At 33.1% G+C, this 12149-nt stretch overlaps 1 protein-coding gene across 1 annotated transcript in view; it reads left to right on the top strand.

The window, feature by feature from the left end:
- The first annotated feature begins 2233 nt into the window (after positions 1-2233).
- LOC108458635 (methylsterol monooxygenase 1-2-like) overlaps positions 2234-12149 on the top strand; it is a 51049-nt gene continuing 41133 nt past the window's right edge. Inside the window, exons 1-2 of the mRNA XM_017758041.1 lie at positions 2234-2563; positions 3608-3725. Of these exons, the coding sequence (XP_017613530.1) occupies positions 2234-2563; positions 3608-3725 (448 nt within the window). The remainder of the gene's footprint in view (positions 2564-3607; positions 3726-12149) is intronic.

Genomic DNA, 12149 nt, shown 5'->3' with positions numbered 1-12149 from the left:
TTAATTATCTCACAGTACAGAACTCGGATAATATTCCCGTTGATTTCTCCTGAAAATATACTCATTAGGGATTCTAAACATATAACTTTAAGTCTCTAATTATTTTTATTCAATTTTTGGTGATTTTCCAAAGTCAGAACAGGGAAACCCGAATTCATTCTGACCTTTGTCTCACAAAATTCATTATATCTCATAATTTACAATTTAATTACTTATATCGTTTCTTCTATAAGAAACTAGACTCAATAATATTTAATTCCATATTTTATTCATCCTCTAATTCAATTTCTACAATTTTTGGTGATTTTTCAAACTTAGACTACTGCTGCTGTCCAAAATAGTCTTAGTACAAAATATTGATTTACTTTAATTTCAATTTAATTCTAACTAAATTCACTTACTTTTCTATCTTAATTCATACTTTATTTTTACTCAATTTTAACCAAACTTAGACATAATTATCTATTTTTCATCATAAAACCATAATTTCGAAATTCTTTCTATTTAGTCCTCAAAGCATAAAACTTATTATTCACTTTACAATTCAATCCTTGTATCATTTTTAACTTGAATTTCTATCAATTTAGCCCTTAATTCATCATTTTATTTAACATTGGACAATATCTAGAAATCTAATAACTATCAAAATATCAACTTAATTTTATCAAAACTTTGTTCTAAAACTTCTAAAACATCAAAATTAAGTAAAAGGGCTTGATTGACTTACCTATTAAAGCTTAAAGCTTCAAACCTTAATTTTCCTTTTCTCCCTTCTTTCTTTCTTTTCTCCCCTGCTCTCTGTTTCGTTTCATTCTGTTTCTATTTCCTTTCATTTGCTTCTTTAGTTTATATATATAATATAATATAATATAATATAATATAATTAAAACATAAAATATCTTTATTATATAATAATATAATAATATAATAATATACTAAACATAAAAAAATCTTAGATTTTCTTCACGATAAACCGCCTCAATTTATACTTTTGTATAATTACCCTTTTAGTCATTTTTATTTTTTAATCTATAATTCAACTTTTACACTTTATTCAATTTGGTCCTTTTACTTAATTACTCTTAATTAAATTAAATTCACTTAATTAAACTCTAATTAACCACTCATTTTACTTCGTAAATATTTTTAATAAATATTTACAAATCCATTTTTAGAAACAGAGACTCGAAAATATATTTTTTCGGTAACGGTAAAATTCAGATCATTATAGAAATAGGGATTAAATACTTAAGGTTCAAAATTTTGAGGAGCTGAAGGGAAAAATACCCTTTTTGCCAAAAAATGAAAGAAAATGAAAATGGATTTGGTGTGACTTGAATAAGGGGTGAGAAAAAAGGGTTGCTACCAATTCTTAGCCTATTTCTACCATATTTAATATATATACTAGATTGAGTTTGTTCCTTAGTTGCTAAAAGAAAAATAGAACAAAATAAGAAGAATAGGATTTGAGCATTAGAGAACTAATGTTAATCATCAAGACTGAGGCTCATTTCTTAATGTTCTTATTAATTCTAACTCTACGGATTTTAGGGTGTTACATAATATGTGAGTTTTTTGTTCATATTTTATTTAGATTTAAGCTTTATTATGTCTGAATTCTATCTAAATTTATTTTAATCTAGAACAAAATAAATTTTGATTCTCACTTAGATTTTAATTTGAAAAGGTTAATTTTGGTTATAAATTTACATTCATTTATTCATGACCTATCTTATCATACATGTTTATAAAATTTTGTGTTTATGTAATCAATTTTAAAATATTCTTTTATATGCATAAGGCAACATATCAACATTAAGAAAATTAATGTGGTCAATGCTAAAATCACTGGGTAGAATCTCATTCATTATTCTTAATGTTGAAATGTTGTTTTTTAATTCCAGTGAATGCAAATATATTTTTGAGCTTCAAAATTTGCACGTATACTCAAAATTTCATGGGATCATGATGAACTATTAAATTTAGATTTATAATTTTCAAAATTTTCAAGCAATGCGTAATTAACAAAATATCAATTTTAAGATGTCGTGAAGGTTTTAAAACCTTCCTCATGGATCATAGATTTCTAAATTCAAATTTTATCTGATTTTAAAAGTAAATCCAAAAATTGTCTTTTAAAATCCATATTAACCAATACAAGAGTATCCTCCACGCAAAGAAAAAAACCCTTATTCAATATTACAGACCATCCAAGTTATCCAAAAAAGAGGAGATGTTGTCGTATGACAACCTTGAAGGGGTGGAATTAGCATTAAAGAGGAGCTTAACGGTGGCAAAGAGATTATGGTTTAGTTATTTGGCTCATAAATCCGATTACATATTGTATACACATAATTGTTTATTTGTGTTTTTGGTGTTTTCTTTGGTACCGTTGCCCTGGGCATTAGTGGAGTTGTATTGGTTCTACGCCGTCGATAGATTCAAGCTTCAACCGAGAGTGAAGAGATCGTTCCCGGAGTTGTTTAAATGTTACAAAGATGTTCTTCATCAGTTTATCTTTGTGGTTGCCCCTCTCATTATTGTTTCTTTCCCTGTTTTAGAGGTACGTATAGTGCATAGCTTCTAAGGGTTGAAGAAAAATTTATATTAGTAACCGTCCGGTGACTAAAAAAAAATTTCAAATAATTTAATAACTTAAATGAAACTTTAAAGACTTAAATGAAACTTTAAAATAATTGAAAGACTAAAACATAACTTACTTATACTTATTTACTTAAAAATTATGTTTTTAAGAAATATTTATGAAAAAATAATTTAAAAACTTTATAAAATAATGTCGAAAGCCATAAAAGAAAATTTTTCAGAATGAAGTTCAAAAACCCAAAATCAAAAATTGGTAAAAATAAAAATAAAAAACCCAATCAAATAGAAACAAATTATCATAAAAATTCAAAAAATTTAAAAAGAAATTGGATAGAATGATGAGAGTTACCAATGGATTCACCATACACTCCATTTAATAATACTAGTAATGATTGTTTTAATCGAAACAAGTGTTACAAATTCCACATATACATGGTTAAAATTCTAAACTCAATACTAACTGACTTAAAACCCAAGTCTTGTCATTGAAATCAATCTTGACATTCTTCCAAAATCTAACTTTTAATAACAAGAAACTTTAAACCTAATTTAATTAGTTCGTATCGAGAACACAACATTTTTAAGTTTTATTTCAATCACTCCTAGGTAAAATTATTATGGATGCGTTTGTACTAAGAGTTGGGTTGCATTTTTTCTCCTTTATTCAAAAAAATGAGCAAACTAATCCCTATACGTTAGATTAAAAATTAAATTGGTCCTTCAATTCTACTGCTAACAATTGGTCCTTATATGTTAGCATGAGGTACACATGGCACATCACGTGTCACTATTCGATTATTTTGTTAGCCATACCAGTTTTCAACAGTAGAAATGACTAAATTTTTTTACAAAAAAGATCAATGTGCTCATTGATTTAATGTACAGGGACTAAGTTACCTATTTTTTAATAGAGAAAGTAAAATAGAATCTGACACTTAGTAAAGAGGGATCCATAGTTCCAACATGTTGATTATTGAAAGGTTTTTTAATGTTGATTGGGCAGTGGGTTGGGATTCATACGAGTTTGCCACTGCTAACAAAATGGGAGGTAATTAGCCAATTGATAGTGTATTTTCTAGTGGAGGACTACACCAACTATTGGATTCATCGGTTCCTACATGGTGAATGGGTGTAACACCCTAAACCCGGCCTAGATCTCCAGACCAAGTTGGAGAGTTACATCACCCGTACTAAAATTCATACTAGCATAGCACAGTCAAATTGAACTATTCATCACGTAATATTCATCACAACCATAATTTAATACATAAAACCTTCATAAATTCCATAATATCATAAAACATAGATCCCTAATAATAATGCTTAAAAGGAAAGATAGAAGTTTGACCAAGCTTCCGTAACACTGAACCGATCAAGACTAGGTACCACCTAAAATCCAATCAATAAATGGGTGAGTTGTGAACTCAGTGCGAAAAAGGAATGTAATTCAACAATGGTTACTTATAAAGAAATTCCAATTTAGATATTCGGTTTGACATAGAAGCATGTTCAATTCAGATTTAGAGCAAAGGTGGTGCATATATGTACATATACACAATTCCAGTTCAGGTATAGTTCAGATCCGATTCAGATGTAATATTCCTATTTTCGTACGGTACACACCATCTTCAGCCATCCCAATACACTACTATGGACATTTAATGCCCATCCATCCTTGCACACCTTTAGAGTGTTCACTGACACTTTCACAGAAACGCAGCTTAGGTGCTAGATTAATATGCGACAAGCTCCAAAATACGAGTAATACTCATTGTGGCATAGCCACGATTTCAGTACAAACTCTCATTTCTTCTCGCAGCCTCCCACCACATGCTAATGCAGATTATAATTACCCGTATCATATGTTCAGACATTCTAATACATTATACAATTAACTAAGATAGTTCTAAAACAGAGTAGATATCACAGTGCACATATAATATTGTTACTTACGAATCAATCCCAATGTATCAAATAGTTCTCATATAATCAATTTCGATTACTCTTCCATTGAGGAATCTAATATCAAGGTTAAGTAACATTTTCGATCTCAAAAGACAGTTTTTGGCCCAATTATTAGTCACACGGCAGGGTCAAATACCCGTATACCCTAGCCATGTGGTTTTTAAGCAATAAAAATGAGTTATACAGTCTAGACACACGCCCGTGTCCTTGCCTGTGTGATTCAAACGGCATGGGTACACACCTATGTTCTTGCCCGTGTGGCTTTTATACCTCAAAAGTGAGTTACACGGCCTGGGCACATGCCTGTGTCCCTAGCCTTGTGGTCTCAATCAACAACAGTGAGTTACACGGCCCAGACACATGCCTGTGTATGTTGCCTGTGTGAACCTTGCACCAAGATGGCCACACACGGCCTAGACACACGCCCGTGTGGCCTTAAATTTACAAACAATGAGTTACATAGCCAATCACATGGACTGCCACACGCCCATGTGGCTCATACGGCCTAGTCACACGCCTATGTGCCTAGCTATGTAGCATCGACAGCCATTATTTTTTGTGACTGAAACTTGCAAAACTAGGGTTTCTGATACACACTTGGAAAGATTTCGAAGTGACAACTACCTTAAAGATCCTCAAAACCTAAAACAAACATTCAGTAATACAATTTAGCAAATTAATCAACAAAACTTCCCGATTACTCATTTAATACCTACGTCAAAAGTTTCAACCCGAAACCTTCAAATATCCTAAACTTACCGAAACTTCAGCAACAATCACAAAGATTGTTTTGTTGCTATTCCTTGTTGTTAATAGCCCTGCCTGCTAAGCAAATACACATTCGTTTAGAAAAGATTCTCAAAACTCATAAAAAAATCCTTCATCTCAAATAATTTACAAAATAAAGAAAAATTCACGGAGTTACTCGAATTGACAGTTACTTACCGACAGCCTTCTGACCAGTGACTAACAACAGAACCTCCATTAATCTCGTATCCCCTCACCACTTCCGGTTAATAACAAAAAATGTAAAAATGAAAAAAAAAAGAAAAAAATAAAAATAGGAAGAAAAATAGAAGAAACTATCGTTAAAATTAATTTATTAACTTCCAAGCAGATGTCTGACATATAACAAAAATATTTTCCTAACATATACGATGGCACTCGAACTCAAAACCAGATAGAATACAGAAATATGCTTAACCAGTGAACCACCAGGCTCATTCTTGTCACAATTTCACATTGAATCGAACTTAAGCAGGTAACGCATGCTTATGGGTTGCTTTAAAAACTGTAACGCCCCAAATTTTTATAGTTTTGGCTTTTGTAAGTGTTGGGCTTGGAAGTGTCTGAATCTGTGTTTCGAGTTATTTTTGGGTTTTTTTATTATTAGTGAATAAAGCCTGACTTGAGGTCAGTGGGCTTATAATAAATTAGGGGTAAAAACTTAACAGAATGGGCTTGCTGGTCTAGTGGTTAAGTGGCTAGGGAATACGCTTAGGGTCAGGGGTTCGATTCCCTGCAATGGCGATGGGATTATTTTTGCTACAAGTTGCAATTAAGAGTTGGGTTTTATTAAAATTATGAGTTGTGGGCTTTAGGGAAGAATTAGGGTTTTCTTGTTTTCTTCTGATTGACAAAATAGTTTCTCTGTCGTTTCTTCCTCTTCCAAACCTTTGCTGTCGAAATTCTTTTCTTTTCTTTCTTTTTTCTTCTTCTTCATTTTTCTTCTCTTTCGATTTCCCGTTCTCTTCCGTTTAGTTGTGACATTTGCTAGTGGTTTCGACGATTCGGTAAGAAACGTTTAAACTAAGTTAGGAGATTTTGGTTAGAGATTTTTTAAAAGGATTTTGGTTACTATTTAGAGATTAATCAAGGTTTAGTAGATCAGTAATCGAATTCTTAGCAGCGAGGAAACATCGTTCTCCGTCGAAGGTAAGTAGATCTCGAGTTTTGGGATTTTTCCATTCTTATGTAAGTCGATTTAATGATTGATTTGGGATCGGTATCGTCAATCTTAGGCTTTGGAGTGCTCGTTGTTGGATTATCAGTGAAAACAAATCACGTGTGTACTCCGATTGCATAGAAAATGAGTTTTGGCAAAAGCCAAAAAGTGGTCTGTTGACGCCACATCAGCGTGTGGTCTGCCCGTGTGGTAGCCTGCGACGTGAGACATAGGCGTATGACTGACTAGCCAGGCCGTGTGCGCGCCACACAAGCGCAATAGACACTGGTTTATAAGGCTGGCTAGGCCGTGTGCGAGGCACGAGCTCGATCAATTGGGTTGTGTAGGCCGCACGGGCGTGTGGGTAAGCCACATGGGTGTGTGGGACTTTGGGCTAAGCCGTGTGATCCACACGGGTAAAGCACACGGGCGTGTGAGCCCAATTAGTTTGAAATGTTCTGTAAGGTTGTAAGGGTTACCTAAGTCGACTGTGACCTAATTGTGAGGGCGGTAAGCGTTACTTAGACCCTATACCCTGATTGATTTCTGATTTATGGTTAAAAGTATATTATTATACGCATAAGCATCTGTATGACTCCTATATCCGTTCTGCCATGATTTTGATAAGATCCAATATCTTCATATAAGCATGTCATGGTATATATGTTGCATTGCATTGGGTTGGGATTGTTGTGAAGAGAAGGAAGTCTGAGAGGCGATTAGCCTGTTATCTAGCAGCTATACTGCATATATCTATTATGTACTGTTTTACGGTACCTTTTGGTGTGTAGGGTTGGATGGGTTGATTATATCCCCATACTTGGTGTGTAGGGTTGGGTGGGTCGATTCTATCCCCACATAGTATGTTGGGTTGGTCGGAGATGGTGTGCAGGGTTGGTAGGCATGTTTTCTGATATCTGATTTGTTATGCATGCGATACCTGTATGGCTAAGGCCGAACTATCTATATTCTGTTATCTGTTTGTATGCATGCTATTTGTGGGGATGTACACACTGAGTTTGCGAAAACTCATCCCTTTATTTATTTGTCTATCAGGTAATCCTCAGCAGTAGATGGATCAGTGCGGCGGAAGGTTCGATGGTAACCACTGTTGGACATTTATAGATTTTTAAGTAACATTCTATTTATCTACTTTACTTTAAATATTTATTTTTGGGATTAAAATGTCTTTGAACTTGAACTATTTTTAAGTTTATTTCGGGATTTTAAACTATTAAGCTATTTATTAATGATGTGTTAGCTTCCACGATAATGAAATGTGTTCACCTAATAATCGGTTTGGAGATTTTACGACTTAAGTAACGACAATGAACTGAACGATTTTTAACTTGCTAAGATTTTCTAATAACACTCTCTTATGACGCTGCCAAATTCGGCCACAACGTCTAGGCCGGCTTTGGGGTGTTACATTTAGTGGTATCAGAGTCAGATTTGTAAAAACTCAGCTGTGGATTTGGGCAGTAAAAAGAATGGGTTTTGAAAAGTAAGTGGTAAAGTAATTTGAAATATTTTTGATAAATAAGTGGTTCATCAAGTCTCCAGTGTCGATCCTGTGAGTTCTCTGGAACTCTAATATGTACTGTTTGAAAGCATGCTTATACTAAAATTTATCTGTATCTTTCTAAAATACTATGTATGCATTGTGAGACCTCTATATGTAGTACTTTACTGAAATACTTTAGGTAGTGTAAACTGGAAACCATAGTGAGCCTATTACTCGCGATAACTGATTCTAAAACTCTGATATGGCTCTACATAAAATATCTGATAATAATTATCAGAACTGTAAATTTATGTGCATAAAATTTCTAAATACATATTAATTCGATAGTTGCGATAAGCACGCGTGATACTTGTGGACGGGGTACCGGGGGCCGAGGTAAAGGCCGTAGAGGGATTCAAGCTGAGTCCTTCTCATCTGATACGATCCCTAAGCTGGACACTAGCGTGACGCCGGTGTCACCTATTACTGAGACTGGTGCTGAGTCTCAGGACCGTGCAATTGGGGACGACACACTGTCCCAGGCCATGCTACGAATTTTGGAGAGGGTCACTGAGGCTAATGTTGGATCTGGAGGCCGTGGGTCAGTTATGGAATGACTCTGGTCGAATAGGGTTGAGATATTTAAGGGAATCGCTAGAGTTGCTCCGAGTGTGACCAAGTATTGGATAGAAGCCACAAAGCGCACAAAGGATGATTTCGAATTTACTGATGAGCAGAAGCTCAAGGAGGCTGTGTCTCTACTTCGCGATGAAGCGTACCTGTGGTGGTTGACCGTTAAGGAGGGTACTCAGCCTGATAGGTTGACTTGGGATTTGTTTAATACCACCTATCAGAGTAAGTATGCGAGAGCTAGCTACACTGACGCTAGGCAACGTGAGTTTCTGAATCTCACTTAGGGAGACCGTTCAGTGCCCGAGTATGAGGTTGAATTTTTTAGGCTGAGCCGCTATGCAAGGGGCATGGTGACGAATGAGTAGGAGCGCTGTGTTTGATTTGAGGATGGTCTTCATGATAGTCTGCGAGTTCTGATAGCTCCTCAGAGGGAGCGGGATTTTTCAATCTTGGTCGAGAAGGCCAAGATAGTTGAGGAGGTGAAGCACTGTGATCCCCAAAACCATGAGAAAGGGAAAGGTAAGAGGGATTCTGAGTCTACTGGTTCTGGGATGAGGCCTAAGAAAAAGGCCAGGGCTGACGGGTTCGTTAGAGTTGGGCCTACTGTTGCACCTGCTGGGGTGGCGATCTGTTAGCTATGTAATAGATGTCATCTAGGTGAGTGTTGGAGATCTACTGGCGCTGGTTTAAGGTGTTGGAGATCTACTGGCGCTGGTTTAAGGTGTGGATCGACTGAGCATCGAGTTAAGGATTATCCACTGAGAAGCAATATTGAGAAGCAATCGAACAAGAGAAAGGTGATTTCTATGTTTCTTTTCCCTTTTACCACTGTTATTCATAGATAAATACATAAAAAAAAATATGAACTTTTACCGTTTTTGAGGAGGTGATTGGAAAGATTAGAACCGAGAGGTTTCTTTCGACTTCCAGCAACATTCGTGAGGTTTTGGGGGGCTACAACTACGGATCTAGGTTAAGGGGAGCAAAAGGGTTAAAAGGGGACGATTTTACACTCCTGACCGCCGTATACGGTGGTTACCGGTGACGGACGAATGATGATCTGATCACCGAAAATCGTCCATGCCCAGAGCTCCTAAACTCTTTCCTCTCTCTTTTTTTTTCTAAAACACAGCTGAAATGAAAATTAGGAAAAAAACTTGACTTTTATACTATTATTGAAACGGCGCCGTTTTGACCTTGGGATCCAGGGCATAAAACGATGTCGTTTTGCCCTGGATCAGGTCGACTCGACCCGCTCCGGCTAGGATCCGCTTGTTTTTTAAGAGAGGGGTTATTTGCGCGTTTAACCCCTCTGCTTTTTTGATGTTTTGTAATTAAATTTTTCACGTTTTTTAATTTGGCCCCGAAGGCTTTCGCTTTACAATCTAATCCTGTTGATGCTGCTGCGTTTTGAGGAAGAGGAAATATTGCTATTTGGTCCCCCACGTTTCAAGCGTGTTCAAAATAATTTCCCCAAATATTTTGTTTTCACTCAATTTAATCTGTTTTAGTTATTTTACTATTTAAGTTTATTATTTTAGTATTATTATTTTAGTATCTATTATTAATGTCATCACTATTATTAGCCTTAGTATTTATTTTAATTAACATTCATATATATATATATATATATATATATATATATATATATATATATATGTTTTAATATAATATTAAGTTATCTTTATTTAACCTTTATATATATATATATATATATATATATATATATATATATTATTAGCTTCTATGTTTTATTATTACTATTATTATTTTACGTATTTCTATATTATGTTAATTTTATATATCACATTTTACTGTTATATATACATATTATTATGTGCATTTTAGTATATATATTCATGAAGTATTGTTAATAGTTGTTTTTTTCATGTTATTGTTATTTTATGCATATATCATGTAAATATTTTAATACTATATTATGCATATGTTTTTATGTATATTATGTGTATGTGTCTTTAAATATTACATTTTATATAAGTTATGTATATACCTTTAATACCATATTATTTGTATATTTTTATATATTCTTAAATACCATTATATTTATATAATTCTTTTAATACCATATATTTCCAATGCTATGTGTACATTTTGTAATGTTATTATTATGTATTAGTTACACATTTTGTACTATTTCGTTTATATACTTTCTATATTATCCTTATATTTATACCTATTATTTTCACTATATCACTTATTATTTCATTTTAATATTATATGTATATTTTTTATACATCTTACGTACATACATTTTTAATATTTATTTCATATATACGTATATATCATATATGTGTTATATATTATGTATATATTATTATTTTATTTATATTTAGTATTTATCTTAGTATATATATTTTATTATATGTATATATATACTTTTTATATAATATTATTTTCGTATTATTCATTATTATACTTATTTCTACTATTGCCACTTATTATATTTATGTATTATTTGGTGTACATACATCTTTTTATTATTATTATTATTATTAGTATATAAATATATTTTATATGTTATTAGTATTCCTAATATATATTGTATATGTTCATTTATACTATGTATATATATTTAGTATGTATATATTTAGTATTATTATGCATATATTTTTCATTCCTATTATCACTTACATATTTTAATATATATATATATAGCAATATTAGTATTTTTAATATTATGTTTACGTCACTTCATTTATTATTTATATATATTCATGATTTTATTTCGTGTTTAATGTGTTACTATCATGTTTAATACCATATGCATTATTATTATTCTATACTATTACTATCGCACGTATATTGTTAATGTTTTATATATTGTCTGCTTCAGTATATTCTTAACCTTTTATTATTTGTCTATCCCGAATCTAGCATAGTATTTCATACCATAGTGCAACATCAATGCTAGTTCTCTTTTACTTTTATTTGTTCTATTTAGAAATATTTTCGTTCATGTCTTTAAGTTAATTTCGATAAATAAGGCAACGTACCGATTTAACGTTTAGTCATCGATTTCATCGCTATGTTGGGTGAACATCAATCGACTTGTGTTAAAACGGTATGTCCTTATCAAAAATCAAAAGAATTGAAAATTCTCGTGTTTCAACCAGATCACGACTAAATGTTATATTGAACTCGTATCTTTGAAAATCAAGACAACACATGTTTTACAAGATACCGATTTTGGGCGTCGCGAGGGTGCTAATACCTTCCTCGTGCGTAACCGACTCCCGAACCCTAATTTTTCTCTGGCTTTTGACGTAGACCTAAGCTCGGCTTTCTTTTTGTTTTAAGAAAGAAATCTAATAGGTATCCGATCACACCTAAGAAAAAGGATCGGTGGCGACTCTCCTCTTTATTTTAAAATCAAATTTCAGTTTGTCAAGTCTTCACTAAATTGCCACAATTAGCGACCAAGCTAAAATTTTTACGTCGCTACAGCTGGCGACTCCACTAAGGACCCCTTTTTGAGAG

The sequence above is a fragment of the Gossypium arboreum genome, chromosome 12 (assembly GCF_025698485.1).
Source record: "Gossypium arboreum isolate Shixiya-1 chromosome 12, ASM2569848v2, whole genome shotgun sequence".
NCBI lineage: Eukaryota > Viridiplantae > Streptophyta > Magnoliopsida > Malvales > Malvaceae > Gossypium > Gossypium arboreum.
Note: the sequence above shows the minus strand (reverse complement) of the source record. Positions and strands in the feature narration are given on the sequence as shown.